At 48.9% G+C, this 22,932-nt stretch overlaps 1 protein-coding gene across 5 annotated transcripts in view; it reads left to right on the top strand.

The window, feature by feature from the left end:
• Positions 1 to 22,932, top strand: part of actn1 (actinin, alpha 1) — a 50,771-nt gene that overhangs the window by 26,901 nt on the left and 938 nt on the right. Inside the window, exons 4-21 of one of the 5 annotated variants that reach the window (XM_061242703.1) lie at positions 3,561 to 3,647; positions 4,143 to 4,230; positions 5,732 to 5,810; positions 6,519 to 6,600; positions 7,638 to 7,723; positions 12,729 to 12,821; positions 13,613 to 13,843; positions 14,595 to 14,742; positions 15,060 to 15,210; positions 15,577 to 15,685; positions 15,779 to 15,919; positions 16,362 to 16,544; positions 17,044 to 17,178; positions 17,723 to 17,902; positions 18,440 to 18,586; positions 20,327 to 20,407; positions 20,766 to 20,831; positions 21,845 to 22,003. In XM_061242703.1, the coding sequence (XP_061098687.1) occupies positions 3,561 to 3,647; positions 4,143 to 4,230; positions 5,732 to 5,810; positions 6,519 to 6,600; positions 7,638 to 7,723; positions 12,729 to 12,821; positions 13,613 to 13,843; positions 14,595 to 14,742; positions 15,060 to 15,210; positions 15,577 to 15,685; positions 15,779 to 15,919; positions 16,362 to 16,544; positions 17,044 to 17,178; positions 17,723 to 17,902; positions 18,440 to 18,586; positions 20,327 to 20,407; positions 20,766 to 20,831; positions 21,845 to 22,003 (2,246 nt within the window). Of the gene's footprint in view, positions 1 to 3,560; positions 3,648 to 4,142; positions 4,231 to 5,731; positions 5,811 to 6,518; positions 6,601 to 7,637; positions 7,724 to 9,111; positions 9,198 to 12,728; positions 12,822 to 13,612; positions 13,844 to 14,594; positions 14,743 to 15,059; positions 15,211 to 15,576; positions 15,686 to 15,778; positions 15,920 to 16,361; positions 16,545 to 17,043; positions 17,179 to 17,722; positions 17,903 to 18,439; positions 18,587 to 20,326; positions 20,408 to 20,765; positions 20,832 to 21,844; positions 22,004 to 22,932 lie in introns of all 5 variants that reach the window. The other 4 variants (XM_061242696.1, XM_061242688.1, XM_061242694.1 and 1 more) reach the window with 4 other exon arrangements.

Genomic DNA, 22,932 nt, shown 5'->3' with positions numbered 1-22,932 from the left:
TTCAGGAGGGCTCTCCCCGGGGGCTGACGCTGTTCACTGTTCAGCATAAATAACTCCGGGCTTTCTCTCGCTCTTACCTGCAGCTCGGGAAGAAAACAGCTTCTCTTTGCCATGGTAAACAACCCCAGGCAGCCACTGTAAACAGCTCCTCTCCTGGTTTTTACTGTGCGTGTGTTGCTCTGTGCGCTTGGCTGCGTGTGTGTTTCTGTGTCTGTCTGTGTGTGTGCGTCTGTCCATGGATATTTGCTTGCATGTAGGAACCGGCAGTATTTCAAACGTTCATGTATTTGAAATACGTATTTGTATGAATTCAATATGTGATATGTATTTGACTTCGCCATTTTCATATTTTAATTTTTTTTTGTAGATGTATTTTTGGTGGAATGTTGTATTTTGTAACACGATACATTTCAGCATGTTAAAATTTCAGCCCATATCTGGGCAAAAATATTTAAGAAGGAATTTAAGCCCCCGATCCATGTAACGCATCCCCCGTGGGTGTTTTCTTTAAAACGCTCTGTGTGTTCGACGTCTGCATCACGGTTTGTGGCAGCGTCTTTAGTGTTTTCTTCTGGAATTTCACAATGTTTGTCCAACAGCTGCAGCTCAAGCCATTAATCTCAAGCTTCCTCTTTAAAAAAACCTGAAGCGTCCAAAGTGATAAAACATTGTTTGCATAGCAGCTTTGGCTGTTTAATTTGAGTGAAAACAAAAGATATTTCTACGACGAACATGGATGGCCGTTGACTAATATGAGCTGTGCAGGTTAGATGGGCATCTCTCCTGTGCCCCAGAGCTCTGTGGAACAGGGATCCTCAAATCCAGCCCTGGTTTTCTTTCCTCCCAGGTGTTTAACTGAGCAGTTAGTGCCGCTGATTGGCCAGACTGTCCTCACACCTGACTCCCGGGTAAAGGGAGGGTGGAAAACCAGCAGTTCTCGGCCTTGGAGGACCGTGATTTGAGGAACAGGGCCGTCTACACTAGACAGGATGTCGGGTCCAGAGCAGTGCAGACAGACAGACTGACACAGACATTCATTCAGTGTCTCCAGTGATGGTCTGTCAGGGGGCCCCGTGGTTCTGAAGTCTACAGGATTTATACGGGCCGACCCTGTTCTGGGACGTCCCGGTGGGGAACGGGCGGAGCGGGCGGAGTTCTCTCTGTTTAAAAACATTCCCCGTTAACTCCCTCCCACTGACCGCTGGCAGCCTCCTTTAATGTCACGGAAGTTTGCGGATGGATCAATGCGGGCTGCGTCCGTGTCGGGCGAAGGCTCGACGCTGTCATCAGAGATCTGCTGCAGAGAGCGCAGTGATTAGCCTATGCCAGGGCGTTCGCAGCAGACCTCCAGAAATAGACATCAGATGAAGTCAATTAATAGTCGATCAAGTGAAGTGGAGAGTGTTTTGTGACAACACGGAAAATGGCTGCCAAAGAACATATGTGCAAAGTTTAGAAGAGCTTTTTCAATCAGCAGGAATGCACAAAAACAGGCGGGGAAATGAAAAACAAACACGTTAACTATTACAAAAACCTAATTACAATGTGGCTATGCACATGCCCATCAGAATTAGTCAGTGAAAACAGTGTTTACTCATAATAGCTGCGAAGATATTTTTCTATTATAGGAAAAGCCGGCAGAATAGAATAACAAAATGTTACTGTAGTGATGACTTCTCCATGACCCAGTTGCCTAAAAATATACCATACAGTACATCAGACAACATGCGTTTTTTTGTTTTGAAGGCATTTCTCAGACCCAGTCTTAGCTTGGTTTTGCACTTCAAACAGGACACCATTTACATTGAAGGCGTCAGCACGCCTCTCCATGAACAGAACCTACAGTGGATTATGCTGCCGATGCCTAAATATAGATTTGCATATTCCGGGGAAGTCATTCAGAGTATTATTCTGTAAGAAACACAACACAAAAAGAATTGAATTGATTTGAATATTATTTTCAGGTTATCAAGCACTAGACGTTGAAAAATCAACCAACCACAAATTACCACAACCGTAACCTAACCTGAAACCCCATACAACAACAACAACGAATGACCGAACACCATCGTAACGAGGTCTAAACCTTTTGGCCCGAAAACGCGCTTCCCCGTGTAAGAGTTTATCAGCTTGGGTCTGGACCTGGCCCAGGAGACGCTGGCCTAAAGAGGCACACCCCAGCCTGAGGGCTTCAATCGATCTGACCTATCTTACGCCCCCGGCCCCGCCCTCCCTCCCCCCTCTCCTGCCCTCTCCGTGTTAATCCACACGGAGGCCTGAATAATAGGCCCTAAGCCAGCACTGCATTCCAGACAGATTAGCTGGCTGGAATCCCCTTTTGGACGAGCAGTCCTGCTGCCCTGCGCGGAGAGAGGGAGGGAGGGAGAGAGAGAGGGAGGGAGAGAGAAGAGAAAGAAAGAAAGAAAGAGAGTGAGAGGCAGAGGGAGAGAGAGGGAGAGAGAGAGAGGAGGAGAGAGAGAGTGAGGGAGAGGGAGGGAGAGAGAGAGACAGGGAGAGAGAGGGAGGGAGGGAGGTAGAGAGAGAGTGAGGGAGAGGGAGGGAGAGAGGAGAGAAAGAAAGAGAGTGAGAGGCAGAGAGAGGGAGGGAGGGAGAGAGGAGAGAGAGAGAAGAAGGGAGGGAGAGAGAGAGAGGGAGAGAGGCCTGAGAGCTGGGTGGACTGGGGGGTAAAGATGTTTTTGGAATTACAGGGATTTAAGTCGTGCCTCCAGATTATTGGATCCGATCAGACCGACCAGATTCTGCATAAATCTGATTATCATTTTTTTGGACACTTTTTAAATATTTCATCCTCTTTTGTTGTTATTTCACAACCAGAACTTAATATGGGGTTTTTTTTTTTTCCACAAAGGAAGAAGCCGATGCTAATGTCATGAATTATCATGCAGATTCAAACAGGAGTGCAGCGTTTGCATGAAAATTGGCCTGTAGCCCTCTTGAACTGTTTATGTGCTTCCCCCGGTCATGCCTCTTATGTGATTAGTGTAAGAAAAAGGAATAATTAATTTTGGAGCGAAAAAAAAAAATTAATCCCAGGGGGAGGGGCTGCCGCCATATTGCGAGCAGATGAGGAGGACTGGACCCATCTGTGTTCTTCTTCTTTAGTTTTTCCACTTTGAATCTGCACTTGGGGACACAGCGTTTCTGAGACACAAACAGTCTTCTCAGACTGATCCGGCTCTGCAGGGTGCAGCCACCATGTTTAATTAGTTAAGTAATTGCGGAATCACCCCGTTTGGACTGGAAAGTGTAAACAGTGTCTGGTCTCAGAGGCATGCCCTCCTCTAGTCTACGGAACCTGAATTAATGTGCGCTTCGTGAAAAGGCAGATTTCTATTGTCGAAACTGGGGCAGGTGATAAATTATGCTATTGGCTGAAGTGGGGGCAAAGGGTTGTGGGAAATATCTGGCGGAGGATAAAAAAAAAGCCCAGTGGCTTCATTGAATCGGTTAAAGCAGGGTGGTGCTGCCTGCTCTGGCTGAGGGGAGAGGGGTTGTAGGCAGGATGAACTGGCTGATATTCGGGTCCTTTCCCCCCACAGAGATCGTCGACGGAAATGCCAAGATGACTCTCGGAATGATCTGGACCATAATCCTCCGCTTTGCCATCCAGGATATCTCTGTGGAAGGTACCGGGCTCTCCTCTGCCTCGCTGACCCCGAGGACACCTGTAAACTGTTGGCTGTTTCTGAGATACTCAAATCACCCTGTCTGGCACCGACAATCATTCCACGGTCAAAGACACTTAGATCACATTTATTCCCCCGTTCTGACATTTTTGTCTGATAAAAAATCGCTGAACCTCTTTACCACGTCTGTATACTTTTATGCATTTAGTTGCTGCCACATGATCGGCTAATTAAATATTTGCATTAAGAAGCTGGTGTACAGATCTCCCTAATAAAGTGCTCACTGAGTGTATGCTGGCTTATCATCCCACTGACATCAAATTACCCTGGAGTCGCACAAGATAAACACATTTGCAGCACTTTGAGTTTCACGCCTTCACAGTTATAGATAACACGGACAGCGTCAAAGTCGCTGACACATTTCGCTTAACTGCCGCGCCATTCCTTCCTGTCTGGGCCTTCCCCGCTCTTTGACATTTGACCTTTGGTTTCCAGAGACGTCTGCCAAAGAGGGGCTGCTGTTGTGGTGCCAGAGGAAGACCGCTCCCTACAAGAACGTCAACATCCAGAACTTCCACATCAGGTGAGGAATCCCGCACTCACCTCAGCAGGCTCAGGGGGAGCTAGCCGAACCCAGAGAGCCCAGCCGGATTCAGACACGACGAGTGGATCCAGGCTAATTTAGACCAGATTTTTTTTTTTTTGTCAGTCGGAAAAGATGAGCTGGAGGTGCAAGACAGTTGAATAATTTGTGAGGCCACATGTTTGCGTGACTGAACCGGAGCGTGCCTGTGTGGGTCTGTCTCGTTCCCCCCCGTCAGTAAGACTCGTACGATATTGGCCATGTTTCCAGCTGCACAGCAGTCGGTACACTCTCATAAAAAACAGGAGCTACATTTTTGTTCTTCAAGGATCAAATTTCCCGAATGTACCCCGTTTTACAACGAAAAAAGGTTACAAATTAGTTGTATGACTTGGTATAAAATCCAGCTATGGCCAGCTTGAAAAACCAGCTACCAGCTGTTTCAAAACATAGCTTGAGTTGGTCAAACCACGTTCAATATAGAACTGGTCAATCAACAAAAACCTAGCTTGAGCAGGGTATTACTGGCTAGGGGTACAATTTTATGTACCTCTAGGGTACCACCGCAGAGACGAGCTTCTGCACCTTTTTAGGCGCTGTTAGTGCCTTCAGTGTGTGTGTACACTTGAGTTAAGACAGCACAGATGTGAGCGTGACTATAATGTACATACAAGCAGAGCCACACGTGAAGCCGGCCAGCCCTGCTGCTCCCTCCGCTCGGCGGCGGAGGCCCTCGTTCGGAGGGGTTATCCCGGGACAGTGGAAACACACACACACAGCCGGGGGGAGCTGGAGCTCACCCTGTCTGCAGCCCTCCAGCGCTGGGATCTGACTTTGATCTGCGTCTGGGAGATAGCTCTCATTTTTTTAACGGTGAGGGGGGGGGGGGGGGGGGTCAGCTGCGAACAGTGTTGGGCTACGCGTGAAAACAGAGCCCCCCCCCCCCTCATCTCCCCCTCCACGGTCGCTGTCTTCCGTCCGTCTGCGCCCGCCGTTTGCCCCCCCGCCTTCGTTTCGTCTGGTTTATTAACGAAACCAGGCTCCCTCCCTCGCCTCGGCCCCCTGCAGATGCGTGTTTCTGAGCTCGCCGCTCCGCTAACACCGTGATTCAGTTAAGACCCCCTGTCTGCTCGTGCGTAAACACGGCCGACCTTTGACCCCATTGAGGAAACGGTGGCTCTCGGAGAGGGGGGGAGGGGTTTGAGGCAGGCATTTCCCTGACGACCGCGAGGAAACCTTTTTAGAGGCTGCATTTCTGGGGACAGTGGGCGGAACCTTTAATTCCGATGTTTTGAGATGGGTGAATGTGCAGGGGGAGAAAGCCTTGCACTTTGGACTACAGTGCGTTAATATGAATTAACATGTCTGCTCTTCTCTCTCTCTTCCCCCATCCCTCTCCTCTCTCTCTGCCCCCCTCCCTCTCCCCCTCTCTCCCCCATCCCTCTCCTCTCTCTCTCCCCCTGTTCCTCTCTCTCTCTCCCCCCATCGCTTTCTCTCTCAGCTGGAAAGACGGGCTGGGGTTCTGCGCTCTCATCCACAGACACCGCCCGGAGCTCATTGACTACGGGAAGCTGCGGAAGGTGAGGAGGAAGTGAGGAGGAGGAAGTGATGTCACGAGAGGCCAGCTGGAGATCTGCAAACATACTGTTGTCACGCACACACACACACACACACACACATACACACACGCACACATCTACATACGCACGCACATACACACACACGCATACATACACATACACACACGCACACATCTACATACGCACGCACATACACACACGCGTTCATACACATACACACACACACTATACACAAACACACACATGCATCCATATACAAATTATAAACATACTGTTACTTACACACAGACTGCACACACACAAACTCACATCCACATACAGATACAAATGCAGGACAAACATGTACACAATCACGCACTCACTGAACACCAACTGAAATACACATACACGCTCAAATACACTGAAATACACACAGACATGGACACACACATCCACAGATAGACAAGCACACATACCCATGGACAGAAACATTCAGTCAGACAAATGCACGGGTCACATGCTCTGAATTTCCTAAATGGAGTAAGGCTCTGTCCCCATCGCAGGTTCCCCTCTCCTGGGGTCATGTCCCTGCCAGGCTGCTGGGCTCGGGGGGGGGGGGGGGGGGGGGGGGGGGGGGGGCAGTAATGCTCCGTTCTCATATTCAGCTGGGGTTAAAGGTCACACACAGCGGACAGTGTCACAGCACGTTCTCTCTCTCGCTCTCTTCAGGATGACCCCATGACCAACCTGAACACAGCCTTCGATGTGGCCGAGAAGTACCTGGACATTCCCAAAATGCTGGACGCAGAGGGTAAGGGAGAGGGAAGGGGGGGTGGGGGGGGAAATCCGGTCGGAATTGTCGGAATGTTTTGGGGTTTTTTTTTTTGTCCATGCAACTTTCGCTTTACCAGGATGTCTGTTTGAGCTCAAATAGCCTTTTCATGGGAGACCTAGCCAAGAGGACCTAGCAGCCTGTAGACTATAAACAGAAAAGGAAGCAGGCCAAATATGGTGTGCAGTCTGCAGACACTGACGTGTCACTAAACCCTCAATTGGGATGGCGTGGCTGATAACTGCACTTTTGAGGAAGATCTGAAGATGCATAACACTACTCGGAAAGCAGATATAAAGCGTTTTTATGTCCCTCAGTTGGTTTTGTGGTTTGCAGAAGTTTTGTGTTATATACTGGCTCATCGAATCAGAATGAGGCAAACCTTTGGCAGTTCCTCTAAATGACACTTTTCTGAGTTGGATATAAATTTTTTATTATGTTTTATATAACCCCCTTTCCCTCAGTATTGTATAACTCAGTTCTGTCAAACTCTTGGGTTTAAAAACAAACCTAAAGAATGTTTGGGGTTTTTTGTCACTACTTTTCCAGAGTCCCTCTGGACAAGAGTGGCTGCTGGATGCCTAAACGCTGTGTAATGTCATTGATATGAAGTGAGAGAGACATCACAAAGAAAGCAGATGGATTGCCACCCATCATCAATCTCCTAGAAACTCTCCCTTCTAGTTTAGAATTCACACATAAAATATCTCGACGGACTTAATGTGCAGCAGTTAGGCAGATGGACTCGGTGCTCGTGTCCCAGTCTTAATGATGTTTCTGTTAATTTGGGATTTTTAGTTGCTTGTACAAAGCAGTAAATAGTGGATCAAATTTATGGTTCCAACACAGGCGGAGTTTGCTTGTGCTGCATTTTTAACAGCAGCGGACGGACGGACGGACTCGTGAGCGAATAGCTCCCCCAGGTGTATACGGTTGTGACTCTTCCTGTCATTTGTCAGTCGTGTGTAACATGGCTGCCCGCCCCTCCCCCCCCCCGCACCCCTCTCTCTCCACAGACATCGTGGGCACTGCCCGCCCGGACGAGAAGGCCATCATGACCTACGTCTCTAGCTTCTACCACGCCTTCTCTGGGGCCCAGAAGGTATTCCAGGGTGGACCTCTCTCCTCTCCTCCCTCCCCCACGACCCCCCCCCCCCCCCCCCTGCGGCCCCCGTGTGGTCACTGCACCTCTCTCTCCTAACAGTGCTGTTCTCTCCCTGCAGTGTGCTGCTCCGCCCCCCCAGGGGGGTCACACGCCTCCTCTCTCCGCATGGTTCACACCGCCAACTGCATGATGGGAAATAAGCCACTCTCGAGGCAGTGGGTGCGAGCTGGTCTCCAGTAACTCCCCCCCCACTACAGCCCCCCCCCCGTTTTGGCCCATTCTTCTGATTCTCATTGCTGATGGTCGCCAAAACTTTGTCTTTTCCTTTTGTTGAGGGATATCTTTTGTTAAGGGCTATTTCTGCTGTGTGAAAGTAGCACTGTCAGACGAACCAGAGATTTTTATTTTATTTTTTCGACAGAGGTAGGAATCTGTGGGTGGAGGTCTACTCATTACCACTCCTTTTCCTGTTGCCGTGTAGGCGCTACGCTACGCTAGCTGCAAGGTCGACATTGCTAATGCAGTATCGCTGCACGTTACTGCCAGAGTTGGATTAGCTTAAGCTCTTTTGGCCTGCAAATTCATCCTTAGAAAGCAGCTACCCGCTACATGTAGGCTGAATAGTCGCTCGAAGCTTGGCGGTTAAAGAATATACAGTACTTTTAATTAGGTGTGATACGAGTTGGCACATTTAGTAATCTTACACAAAAGATATCAGTTGTTCTTTTCCATTGTATTGTCTAGCTTTAGGTTCACAGTAGTGGGTGTGCGTAGTCGGTTCATCGCCGTGCTCTTTTCTTCTCCTGCGAGAAGCTCAAGATTATTCCACTCTGTGAGATTCAGCACCGTATCGAACGACAGAGGGACGCCTGATTTATTTCTTTGTTTGCCCGCAAGTTCAAAATGTCAGCGTACGCGAAGCAGGGAGCGTGCGTGCGGCAGGGAGCGTATGTGAGGCAGGGAGCGTATGTGAGGCGTAATCGAGTTTGAGCAGAAGAGCATCGCGCTGTGCAGTTGGGCAGAGCGATCGACCGAAGGTGAAGACTTGCCGGCTGATAATTGTAAAGGGCACCGGGGGTGGGGGGCCTCTCGCTGCACAGGATGTGGGTGAAACCCTAACTTCCTGTGAGGATGCAGTGTCAAACGCACTCTTCTACGACTGGAGGGAGGAGCGATTTCCCCCATCCCCTCCTCCCCCTCGCCCCTCACCCAGTTTTTACCCAGGAGACCCCTCGTGCCCACTGCCTCCTCCCTGGCACACGTGCCCCTCTGCTGGACCTCTGTCCTTACGCACTTTTCTTCTCCTCCTTTTCTCTCTCCCTCTCTCCCTCTCTCTCTCTCTCTCTCTCTCTCCCTTCCCCGCCTGCCCTCTCTGCCCGGGACAGACATCATTAGCACCTTGAGGCCCGACGAGAAAGCGGTCATGACCTATGTGTCGTGTTACTACCACGCCTTCTCGGGGAAGCAGAAGGTGAGCCTCCTCTAGAACCTTCCTCTCGTCCCCGCCAGTTTAACGCCGCCGCGGGAATGAGTAACGGGAAACAGGCCCTCGAGCTCGTCAGCCAATCAGAAGGCGGCAGCGGCCCTGCCACAGCGTGGTTTTCACATGTAGGCCGACGCCCTGAGCCCGGCTGTGGTGGAAGGTAACCTCAGAATGACACCGTGGAGTAACGAAAAATCACTGCTACACTGCAGGAACCAAAAGATAAGTCAGTCTCAACAAGTATATTAGTCTAATACTTAGACCTAACATCTTATTTCTTTTACTTTTTTGCTAAGTGAAACAAAAATAGTGCCAATGGGGTGAGAGCGTTTGACTCATTTCACAGTTTCTACATGAGATTTAATTAATAATTTTTTTTTTATCTTAAGTCTCATTACAAGACTAAAGCACTTGTTAAGACAGACCTTTGTGCATCAACAGTACATACAATACAAGTTTTGGTAACACTTTGCAATATGGTTACATGAATTGGCAGTAACTAATGAAGTTAACAAATTATCTCCTGAGAAGTTAATCTGAACAGCTTTGTTCATGTATTTGTAAATATTAAATCATCTTAGCAACTACATGAGTTAATGTCTTTTCCATTGGCATGGAAAAAAACAAAATGTAAATGTATTTGTTAATGGTCAACAATGTTCATCCTATGGTTTGCTAATGTATAAATATTCATTTAACAAATACATTATTTAGTCATTAAATACACGAGCTCATAAAAAATGCTTAAGTAATGTATTTGGACATCAATTAATTCATGTTAATACACTACATTAGTTAATGTCAATTCATGTACCCTTAATGAAAACTGTGGCCTAAGTTTCTGCTAATTAGTTTTAGGCTAGGAGTCATTAGCGCTGGGAGACACGTTCCCTCACTTGCTCTCGAAACACGTTTTATATTTGAGCCCGTTTCATGCAGCGGGCTTTGAAAACCGAATCCAGCGTATTCCCTGAGGAGGCGAGAAGCGCGGTGGTGAGCGTGCGGCAGTGAGCTAAGGCGACAGAATCCGTGCTAAAAAATCCGCCCAGTTATGAGAGTCTTAGGGCGAGGGCTTTATTAAAATCCGTTTGGTAATGAAATAATTGAGCCCCTGGGGCGCTGGAAGCTGGTGGAAGATTGGCGTGTCGTTTATGAGCTTGGCGAGGCTGACTCATAGCAGGGATGAAAGCGAGCGAGCTCTGAGACAGAGAGACAGGGTGCCTTCACATGTACCCGGATAATTCTGACACAGCTCTCCCTTATGATGTCATAGGTCCAGGTTGTAGGTCATAGGTCGTATAGCAGTTTTACAACATAGTACAAATGTAGCATCATCGAAATGATGTCATAATAAGGATGATAGAGTGTTTTTTTTGTTTGCTTGCTCACAATAGAAACTTACTCAGGTCACGTTTCAAGTATTTGAAGCTTGAGAGAGGGGGGAAAAAAAGCAAGCATCCCCGGTCAGCCTACAATGTTTCACCCACAGCGCATTGCGAACGTAGGAAATGGTTTTAAAGCTTTGACCACAGCTTTTTACCCCGGTCTGGGTGTGGGCCAGCTGGATTCCGCCAGCGTAGTCTTGGGTTCGGCTGGGCCTCCTCTTGGCTGCCCGGCGTTAGACAGGCCTGAATGATGAATAGGGAAAATGCTTTTAAAAGAATGCCCGTCAAGCCTTCCAATAAACAAGCCCAGCATAGATGTGGTGTGCGCTCATGGAAGTGTTTCCTGGGGATCAGGGCTGGCCTTATAAGGCAGCTCCCTGCTTCCCCAAAGCCCTGCGTCTGTCTGATGGGCTCTGTCCATCATGGACCCAGCCAGGCTTAGCCAGGGTCCCTGACAGACTGCGGCTCTCTGCGTCTCTACATTAGGAAGGGAATGGGGAACATTAAACAGCTCAGTGTTCCATTCTACCCACCATTGCCTAACCTACCACTGTACAACACTTTGATGATGCATATTGCTTTATATATAAAGGTACCATATCTATACACACACACACACACACACACCGACATATGTATGTATACACACTCAGAATACACATAAACAGGAGGTTCAGATTGATGTTATCGCCGCAGGCTGGAAATAATTTGCGGCTACTCTAGGTCAAATTGTTTTGTCAAATTGTTTTATTCGGACTGACCTCTAGTGTTTATTTATGTGATTAGAACCACATTACACAGAAATGATGATGAACTATCTTTGCATGCTGGCTATGGACTAACACTGTTTGAGTTTCTGCTGTTCGCAATTTTCACTTTCTCCGCTTCACTACTGACAGTTTGAAGGTTTTTCTTCCTTCAACAAAAAAAACACAAAACCTTTCAGGGTCTGTTGGGTTGAGATGATTTCACTCTTCTTGTATCCCCTCTCACTGAACTCTGTATGAAATCTTAAAAGTCTAGACTGTGAGGGAGATGTGACCTTTCATATTGTCACGCGCAACAATATTCATTGACTAGGAATAAACCCGATGTCTGACGGTTCTGATTTCGGGCTAGATCTTCTGAAGGTTAAAGTATCTAAGAACATTCTGTGCATTCTCACCCTGCGCATTCATTTTTATTTAATGAGCCGTGAGCTGGGGGGAAAGCTACAGGGACAGGCGAGCGCTCCCGGGGTATACTCTCTGGAGGCACGGCCGGGTAATTTTTCACCCACTGCGAGCTCAAAACAGGGGAAAAAAATAAAAAACGGCACATTTGGGGGAAAAAAAGCGAAAAGCGGACGCTCGGCTCGGCTCCGGTCGCTGAGTCGCTCGCTGAGCCCGAATGTGCCCGTTCCCCGGGCCGCCGGGTCCAAACCCAGAGGCCGCTCCAGCTCATTACCGTTCTATAAAAAGCTGGCAGCACTGGAAGCAAGGTGCCCCCCTTGGTCCGGCCCTGGAGAGGGGTGCGCGGCTGTCGTGTCCTTGACTTCCCCGGCGACCGCCTCATCTCCCATCGGGATCCCCTTCATCAAAAAGCAATTAATTATAATGCTGGGCGGTGCCTTTCCCATAGTGTTTCATTCCTGCTATCCTTAAATCCCTTTTGTCCAAAGTCAGAGTGATTTTTCTGTTATTAAGATTCCCCCCCCCCCCCCCCCCTCCAAGGTGTTTGACATGGTATCACCCACCTCAGATTTTGGAATTGCTGCATTGTTGAATCTGGGTGAAAACCAAGAGCTTGCATACATGGTTTCAGGCACATTACAGAAAAACAATAGCACAATATTGCTTTTTCCTCCACCCGTACTAAATGAGCTGGGTCCTGGAATGAGTTTGAGGTCCACTAGGCCATGCCAGCATGTGTATTTGATGGGTCCCTGGAAGGTACTGAATGTCTAATCCAGTTCTCGATATTAAAAAGTTTATGATCCAGTGTGGTTAGACATCTGGGCCCTCTGGGATGCCAGTTGGTTCTGGTTCTGGTTGAGGTGGTCGGGTTGAGCTTGCACAGCGTAGGCGTGGCACTGTCGCCCCTGGAGACAGCGGAACTGTCACTCAGACGCGTTGGTCCTGTCTTCGCTTTCCAGGCAGAGACGGCGGCCAACCGGATCTGCAAGGTGTTGGCTGTCAATCAGGAGAACGAGCAGCTGATGGAGGACTACGAAAAGCTGGCCAGTGATGTGAGCAGAACCCCTCTATTTTTACCTTCCGTCTCTATCTCTCTCTCCCCCCCTTTCCCCTCGCCCAGCCCTTCCCATCTCCTACCCCGAGGGCCTGTTGCTCCTTGAGTGTAGGGCCACCTGACACCTTTCACTCAAGCTGTCAGGGATGCTTATTAGGTGCGTAGGAGTGGCGAGCTCTGTGCTATGAACTAGTCCCGAGTTTGTCGCATCGCACCAATGTCAAGCGGGACTACGCCAGTGAGGTTTGGATGACATTTCAACCGCATAACTTTAGCATAGGCACACATACCGGTCAATGGGCTAGTCCCGAGTTTGTCGCATGGCACCAGCGTCAAGCGAAACCGCATCAGTGAGGTCTGGATGACATTTAAAGCACACAGCTTCAGCATAAGCTCACATACCGGTCAATAAACAAGTCTTGAATTCGTGGCAGCATACCACTGTCAAGCGAAATCGTGCCAGTGAGATCTTGATGATATCCGAAGTGCGCAACTTTAGCATAAGCACACAAAGTGGTCAATAAACTAGGCCTGAGTTTGTGGCAGCATACCAATGTCAAGCAAAATCGTGCCAGTGAGATTTTTTTATGATATCTGAAGTGCACAACTTTAGCATTAACACACACACTGGCCAAATACTAATGATTTATCTCTCATTCTATACTTCCTTCCTTGGAATCTCACCTTCAACACCCCGTCCTCGTCCGTCTCCCTCCTCGTCCCCCTCGTTATTTCCTCCCTCTATCCCTCTCGCGTTCTTCCGCACGCCCCCCCCCCCCCCTTCCTTAGTTGCTGGAGTGGATCCGGCGCACCATCCCCTGGCTGGAGAACCGGGCCCCGGAGAACACCATGCAGGCCATGCAGCAGAAGCTGGAGGACTTCCGGGACTACCGGCGCCAGCACAAGCCGCCCAAGGTGCAGGAGAAGTGCCAGCTGGAGATCAACTTCAACACCCTGCAGACCAAGCTGAGGCTCAGCAACCGGCCCGCCTTCATGCCCTCCGAGGGCAAGATGGTCTCGGTACGAGTCACGCCTCCCTCTGCCCCACCTCCTGTTTCTCCAACGTTACATTACATTTGATTTATCAGACGCTTCTTTCTTAAACGACGTACAAAACCGTGCCATATCAAGGCAATACAACAAAGAACCCAACACGGCAGATAAGGTACAATTCATATGAGACTGGTTGTTAGGCTATGAATGTCTAGTACACAAGATAGATAAATCTGTAACTACTATATGAAGACAGCTACAGTTTGAGAAATTACAGTCCTGAGAATTCAAATTCAAAAGTCCTAGGTTAAGGTATAGAAATACAAGAGATATAGGGGTAAAGAACACGGTTATAGTCTCGAACAGTGTTCCAGTGCTCAACCTGACATTTTTGTGGATTATTTAATATGGACCTTTGGGCTGTTATAGCAGGGGTGTCAAAGTCCTCAAGGTTTTTTAGGTCTTGGAAACAAGTGTGTGTGGACTCCTTGGTCAGTTGGTGACTTATATAAATCACTGGCACTGAATACACACTGAAAACCAGCAGACGCCGCAACCCTCCTGGCCAGGAGGTTGACCTTCTGTTCTTAGAGGACGTTCATTTTTTTGAGCTTAGACTATTTGTGTTATTGCTGTGGCCCGAATATGAAGGACGTTAGGATTAATGATCTGGGAATAGACAGAAAGAGCTGCTAGGACACTCCGCCGGTGGTCAGGTATGCTGGGAGGGAGTCGGGGTAAGGAGGACGCGGCGTGATGTGGCGTCTCGATCCGTCAGGACATCTCCAACGCCTGGGGCTCGCTGGAGGGGGCAGAGAAGGGCTACGAGGAGTGGCTGCTGAACGAGATCAGGAGGCTCGAGAGACTCGATCACCTGGCCGAGAAGTTCCGCCAGAAAGCCGCCATCCACGAGGCCTGGACCGAGGGTACGGGGTGTGGGGGATTTTTGGGGGGTTTTGGGGGTTTCTGTTCATTCAGTGAAGGAAATATAGCACGTATGTAAGTGAAGTAAATTTTGATTTCTCTCATCTTTTAATTTTGTTGCCCACATTCAGGATGAATTAACCAAATCAAACTTTATGATGCTTTTCTGAATGCACAATTAATATGTTAAAATACTACTTTGGATGTAATAAATTACAAATACATAAACCTGTTGACACGAGTAAAAATATTATGAATGAATTTGGTGCACTCTGACGTTGTTTGCGATGGCTCTGGTCTGCCACGGCTCCCCCTACAGGCAAGGAGGAGATGCTGCAGCACAAGGACTACGAGAGCGCCTCCCTGTCAGAGATCAAGGCCCTGCTGAAGAAACACGAGGCGTTTGAGAGTGACCTGGCAGCCCACCAGGACCGAGTGGAGCAGATCGCCGCCATCGCCCAGGAGCTAAAGTGAGAGACTGAGGAGGGGGAGCAAGTGTGGTTACAGTGTGCCACATGCAAGCAGACCTGGGTCTGATACGAATTAAATACCTGCCAACGCTTTACTGAGCTTGTCTGGTGTATTGGAACCTATGGAATACTCATAAAAAGTGCTAGCCCTGCCTTTTGGTCCTCTTGGTTGGCCCAGGCGAGATCAATCAAGCACAGAAAAGTATTTTTATCCAAAACAATTTGAGTATTTGAGTTCTGACCACAAGCAAGTGCTCCTGCAAATGCTCAAAAAAATGTGTGTACAACTTCTTTTAAACATGGACTAGTTCGATTATTACTGGCCGGAGTATGAACTCTTCCTCATCCTCATCCTCATCCTCACAGCGAGTTGGACTACTACGACTCGCCCAGCGTGAACGCGCGCTGCCAGCGGATCTGCGACCAGTGGGACGCCCTGGGGGCTCTGACCCAGAAACGGAGCGAGGCCTTGCAGGTAAGCCTGCCCACCTGCGTGACCTCCGACCCCAGCTTAGCCACCTGAAGCCCCGTCGCTGCCGCTCACACTCCCCCCCCCTGTCGCAAACAGAGAACGGAGAAGCTGCTGGAAACCATCGACCAGCTGTACCTGGAGTTCGCCAAGAGGGCGGCGCCGTTCAACAACTGGATGGAAGGCGCCATGGAGGACCTGCAGGACTCCTTCATTGTCCACACCATTGAGGAGATCCAGGTGAGCTATAGGGCACCTTCATTGTCCACACCATTGAGGAGATCCAGGTCAACCTTAGGGCACCTTGATTGTCCACACCATTGAGGAGATCCAGGTCAGCCTTAGGGCACCTTGATTGTCCACACCATTGAGGAGATCCAGGTCAGCCTTAGGGCACCTTGATTGTCCACACCATTGAGGAGATCCAGGTGAGCTCTAGAGCATCCAGGTTAGCTGTGAGGAGCGCACTGGTTACCATTGCACTGGATATTTCATTCACAATTTGAAGTGTGGAAATGTGATCTGGATTGTGTGCAACTCTTTAATACAGACGAAGCTGATATGGGCTGCTCTGCCCAGTCATTTTACCAACATATCTTCACAAAGATATGAACTTCTTTTATGATTACTGCATACACCACAGATGAATGACGGTGTGTGTGTGTGTGTGTGTGTGTTTCAGGGTTTGAGCACAGCCCATGAGCAGTTCAAGGCCACACTTCCAGAGGCAGATAAAGAACGCCAGGCCATCTTGGGCATCCAAAATGAGATCACCAAAATCGTGCAGACTTACCATGTCAACATCGCCGGCACTAACCCCTACACCACCATCAACCCCCAGGAAATCAACGCTAAATGGGACAAGGTAACTGCAGGCTAACAGGGTCATATGCAGCGAATACGTGTGTACATTTGTTTGTGTTCATATGTCTATGTGTGTACCCCTGCTTACTGTGTGTATGTGTGTGTTTCCACACTGATTTTGGTGTTTGTGTTGCTTGGTTTGTGTTTAATCTTCCTGTATGTGTGTATGTTTGTAAATGTGTATGTGTGTGCATGCGTGTCTTTGTATGCGGGTGTGTGCATGCGTGTGTGTGTGTGTGTGTGAGTGCGTATGTGTGTGCATATGTGCATGTGTGTGCGTAGGTGCATGCGTGTGTATATGTGTGCATGCGTGTCTTTGTATGCGGGTGTGTGCATGCGTGTGTGTGTGTGTGTGAGTGAGTATGTGTGTGCATATGTGCATGTGTGTGCGTAGGTGCATGCGTGTGTATATGTGTTCATATGTGTGTATCGGTGTACATTGCTATGTGTATACCTGCGCTCCTCCCTCACTGGCTCCCCCTGCTGGCCTCCCCGTGCAGGTGCGACAGCTGGTGCCCCAGCGGGACCAGGCCCTGATGGAGGAGCACGCCCGGCAGCAGAACAACGAGCGCCTGCGCAAACAGTTCGCCGGCCAGGCCAACGTCATCGGGCCCTGGATCCAGACCAAGATGGAGGTGAGTCCTGGAGGTGCCGACCCCCGAGATGACCCGCAAGGCCGGCGGTGTAGCCACGATAAGAGCCGCACAGCCGTTGGGCCCACGAGCGAGGCCCTTAACCCTGCACTGCTCCAGTGGGGATTGTCCCCGGCTTAGTCTAATCAACTGAAAGTCGCGTTGGATGAAAGTGTCAGCTAAATAACATGTAATCAACCCTGTTAGTGCTCTTTACACTGGGTTCATCTTAACATCCTCTCCAAACCCCATATGCAAAATTCCCGAAGAATCTGCAGCTCCATAATGTTTATTGTAATAATGAAATAGAGTATATACACTATACACAGGGATAGAGACATACGACATGAAACATGGAAATAAAGACACATAAATGCAAGATCATATAAATGGCATCTTGACATTTAACGTAATAATCAGTCAGAACATCATCATTTTACCCGAGGTGATGTCATTTATCCAGAGGTTTTAGGGTTGGCGTTACCGTTTTAGCATCGGGGGGGGTGAGGTGTGTTGACGGAGTGCCCCCTCCTTTCTCTCCCTGCAGGAGATCGGTCGCATTTCGATCGAGATGCACGGGACCCTGGAGGACCAGCTGACTCACCTGCGCCAGTACGAGAAGAGCATCGTCAACTACAAGCCAAAGATCGACCAGCTGGAGGGAGACCACCAGCTCATCCAGGAGGCCCTCATCTTCGACAACAAGCACACCAACTACACCATGGAGGTAAGAAATACTATATACAGGCACACCAACTACACCATGGAGGTAAGAAATACTATATACAAGCACACCAACTACACCATGGAGGTAAGAAATACTATATACAAGCACACCAACTACACCATGGAGGTAAGAAATACTATATACAAGCACACCAACTACACCATGGAGGTAAGAAATACTATATACAAGCACCAACTACACCATGGAGGTAGATATAGGCCTCCGAACTCCAAAGCTTTTAGTCACAATGTGGTAGTAATATAAGAAATCCTCAGTAAGGAGAAAAATGAATGTGGGGTAGCAAAAAACAAACACACATTATTCAATCTTACTCCCTCCATCTCCCTCTCTGTTCATCTCCCATCTTCTGTATCCCTCTCTCTCACCCTCTGTCTCCCCCTCTCTCTCTCTCTCTCACACACACTCACTCTCTCACCTTCTCACATACCTTCTTTTTTGACCTGTTTTTAAGTCTTTTGTTATGAGATGTTTTCATTAACGCCATCATCAAACGTCTCTCTCTCTCGCCCCTCGCAGCACATCCGCGTCGGCTGGGAGCAGCTCCTCACCACCATCGCTCGCACCATAAACGAGATCGAGAACCAGATCCTGACCCGGGACGCCAAGGGCATCAGCCAGGAGCAGATGAACGAGTTCCGGGCCTCCTTCAACCATTTCGACAGGGTCAGTCTGGGGGAGGAGGAGGAGGAGGAGGAGGAGGAGGGGGAGGGGGAGGAGAGGGGAGGAAGGAGACAGTGGAGCAGAAGGAGTAGGCGTTGCTGGGTTTAGATGGCTGAGGAGGCTTTGGGTAGATGGAGTGTTTCCGTGCGTGCGTGTGTGTATGTGAATGACATGAGGATATACAGTAAGATAACCACAGAGATTCTTGTTTGGCATATTTAGTTAAAATGATGTGCACTGGCGTGACTCCTATTCTGTGTGGCTCAGTACGGGAAGTGGTGTCTTTCTGTAGATCGCACTTAAAGGGGCAGTTCACCCAAAAATAAATAAAATAGTTATTTCGAATTCCTGGAGGGTTACCTGTCGTCCGGATTTGACAAATTTCCAAGATAATTGCAGCAGTTCACCCTGGTGCAACAGACCTGAATGTTTGTGCTGCAGCGGATATCTAGAAAACTTGTCAAATCTCAGCGAAAGTATCTGGATGGATAACCAGCACTCCGGGTTAGTGGAAAAATAGCTTTACTTTATTTCTGGGTGAACTGCCCCTTTAACGCGTAAGTGTTAAAGTAGTTGCCGGAATTGAGTGTGTTCTCTTCACATTTAGACAACGTCAGTAAAGAGAGGAGATTGAAGCAGGAGGTGAGGTTATGGGAAGGTGGTATGAGTCTGTGGAACGAGGCCAGACATCTATGGTCCTCTCCCACCGCTATCCGTCGCCATGGAGTTTGACTAATAAACTGACTAAAGAGGAAGTGTGTTGGCCTGTTTTCAGCCAGCGTGTGGGAGTTTGTGTGTGATTTAATATTATTGACCCATCTTCACGCAGGAGTACAACAGGGCTTCTAGAGAACTAAACATTACATTCCAAAATAATGTGTATTATTTGAAGCCTGCTGGCTTTCTGTGCAGTTCTAAAAACAGAAATGACTTATGACGGGCGTTAGAGGCAGTCCACAGTTGAGTGTAAACCTCAGTTAAATGGCTGTCAGTTTTCTCACTCAAGGCAGGGCAGAGAGTGTTACAGCTAATGCCCAGTACAACTGCAGGGAGCCGCAATGTCAGCACGGTGAAGGCTCTTATTTTGACAGCAGGGTCCTTCTTATAGCACTTCCTGGAACTTGCTAGGCCCTCACCGATTTCTCTCAGCCTGTCAGGGCCAATCAATAACCAGACTCAATTCAACGTAGACATGGCCCCGGCTTTTGTATTGTCCACAAGACTGAGAGTGATGACTTTGACAGCAGTCGGGTTTTAAAATGTACGCGTTGTTACTTTTGAAGCACCACGGCTGAATCGCTCTCAGTTCGGAGGGCGGGCGGCCGCGGTTTGAGTTCACGCGTGGGAGCGCGAGAGGAATTGAGAAACGCGAGCCGTGTTTTTTTTTTTTTCGATGGCGTCAGTAACCCCTCACCGAGGCTTTGTCTGCCTGCCACGCCGCATATTAACTCCCCCCTGAATGCCCCGGGACGAAGCGGTCTGCAGTGCCGCCGTTTGTGTGACAGCCACTCGCAAGACCACTAATGTTTGTGCACTGTGTCTTCTGTTTTGTCTTATGTGCATGACCCCCCTACCCCTGCCCCCGCCCTTCCCCGTCCCCCACCCCTCCCCTCCCCTCGTTCTGCATGAAACACACCTGCCCTCACCTGCCCTCACCTTCCTCACCTCACACCCCCCTGACCCCCCCACCACCCCACTGACCCTGCATGCCGTGTGGCCCCCCCCACCGCGCGGCCCCCCCAGGACCACTCCGGCACGCTGGGCGCTGAGGAGTTCAAGGCCTGCCTCATCAGCCTCGGCTTCGACATCGCCAACGACGCACAGGTACCGACCGCAGCCCCGCCCTCCGCCCGACCCCCCCTGGGTTAACGCTCTCCCTTTCTCTTTTTTTGTTTTGTTTTTTTTTGTTCCTTGCCCCCCCCCCTCCTCCCCCCTCTATCCTGCATTTCCATACTACTACTCCCCCCCTGGTACTGTGATCTCCTTTTCATTTGCTTTACTCTCAATTCGAAACGCCCTCCTCCCTCTTGCTTCATGTTCAATCCATTTTTCCTGATCTTATTCTTCCTCTGCTACAAACTGCGACCCCCCCCCTCCCTCCCTCCCCTTTCTCCTCAATCCTCCTGTCCACTGCTCCGCCCCCTACTCTCTGCCACTCGCCGACCCCCGCCCCCCCCTGTAGAAGAGAACAGGATTGATGGATGCCGAAGACTTCAGAGCCTGCCTTATCTCCATGGGTTACAACCTGGTAAAGCTGCGAGTCTCCTCCCTAGCACACCTCTGCGTGTGCCCTTCTCCAGTCGAGCTCAGCTGATACTCCTGTTTATTTTTATTCATGTGTTTTTCTGTGTCTTCTCATCTCCCTTCCTCCCGCTCGAGCAAGCAGGTGAGGTAACAATGCTCTGTGACCTCACTGAAATGGGTGGAGCTTGAGTTACGGTACAGATACCTCTCTGATGAAAACACTTAAGTCGACAGTTCATTTATTTTAGTTTTTGATGAATATCTGATTAAAATAATGAATATCTGATTCATAAACTCATTAAAAATGAGGTTTATGCTCTTCAGCATTCATCAGCTCCCCTTAGTTTAATCATCCGCTCCATCTGTCAGCACAGTGCGGCCGATCAATCGGCCTCCGCACAGGGCTCTGTGTGGCCATGAAGGAAGACCAGAGATAAACAGGACCAGTGACCTCGCCATCCAGCTAAAAATGGCAGCACCCTCATGTCCAAATGCTGAACATAAAATAAATAAAAAACTTTGTCTGCTGTGTAATGTTTGAGGCTTTCGGGCACAAAGTGCTTAATTGAACAGCCCGCAATGCCTGGATTCCTAGAGGATAATCCCTCTTTGAGCTTCTCTTCGGCACTTTGAGAATAAAAGCAAAATATTACTGCTGATTCACCGGCCTGCGAGGACTGCGTGCGCAGTCGGGGTTCTTGGTAGGCAGATAAAGGGACTAAATAAAAAATAGGCACCATGGAGAGGTTTTGTGTAATATCCCGCAGACAGTTATGTTATTTGGTCGAGTGCGTAGTATTCAACATCCAGCTTATGGGGAGTAGCCGGAGAGAAAACGTAGCGGTAAAATATTGATCGAAACGGCCATTACGTGAGGGTACCTGTGGCGGTACATGCTGTAAGAGGGGTGCGGATTGCACTGATGTGTGTGCGTACATGTGTGTGCGTACGTGTGTGTGCGTACATGAGCGCGGCGGTACGGAAGAGAGGCTGACGGCTCTTCTCCGCCGTCCGCAGGGCGAGGCCGAGTTTTCCCGGATCATGAGCATCGTGGACCCCAACCGGATGGGCGTCATCACCTTCCAGGCCTTCATCGACTTCATGTCCCGCGAGACGGCCGACACGGACACCGCCGACCAGGTCATGGCCTCCTTCAAAGTGCTGGCTGGAGATAAGGTGAGAGCCTGACCGCAGGGGGGAAAATAAACGTCAGGACCTCCTGTCCCCGCCGCCAGAGCGCTAACTGCACTCTGATAACTGGCTGCAGCTTGTGTGTGAGGTTTTGGATTAACCTTTATCCGGAGCTAGTCTGGCTAACTGCACTCTTATAACTGGCTGCAGCTTGTGTGAGAGGTTTTGGATTAACCTTTATCCGGAGCTAGTCTCGCTAACTGCACTCTTATAACTGGCTGCAGCTCGTGTGAGAGGTTTTGGAGTAACCTTTATCTGGAGCTAGTCTTGCTAACTGCACTCTTGATAACTGGCTGCAGCTTGTGTGAGAGGTTTTGGATTAACCTTTATCCGGAGCTAGTCTCGGTTAGTCCCGCCTGGCCTGGTTTAAAATCCAGCTTTGAACAACTTGAAATAGAAGCTGCCAGCTGTTTTAAGACCTAGCTTGAGCTGTTTTTTCTCAGCAGGGTGGAAGTCTTTTGGTGTTAGGCAATGCATTATGAGCAGCCTGCGACATTAGCTTAGTGGCTAGGGTACTTGACTGGAACCCGGACGGTTGGTGGCTCAAGTTCTGGTGTAGCCACGATAAGATCCACAAGCAAGGCCCATAACCCACATTACTCCTGGAGGGATTCTCCCCTACTTAGTCTAATCAACTGTACATCGCTTTGGATAAAAGCATTAGCTAAATAACACATTATTATTATTATGTTTAATAATTCTTATTATGTAAATAGTGCAATGAATATTAAAAAATATATAATAATTATCAAAGCATCATGTTATGACTGATATCGATCATAACTTTACATGCTTTATGATTTGGAGATGCCTCTGTCAAACTCTTACATTTGCCTTTTCTTCTCTCTCTCACTCTCTCTCTTTCACTCGATCTCTCTCTCTCTCTCTCTCTCTCTCTCTATCTCTCTCTCTCT

The sequence above is a fragment of the Conger conger genome, chromosome 1 (assembly GCF_963514075.1).
Source record: "Conger conger chromosome 1, fConCon1.1, whole genome shotgun sequence".
Classification (NCBI taxonomy): Eukaryota; Metazoa; Chordata; class Actinopteri; order Anguilliformes; family Congridae; genus Conger; species Conger conger.
The sequence above is the reverse complement of the archived record's forward strand: the minus strand, read 5'-3'. Positions and strand labels throughout refer to the sequence as shown.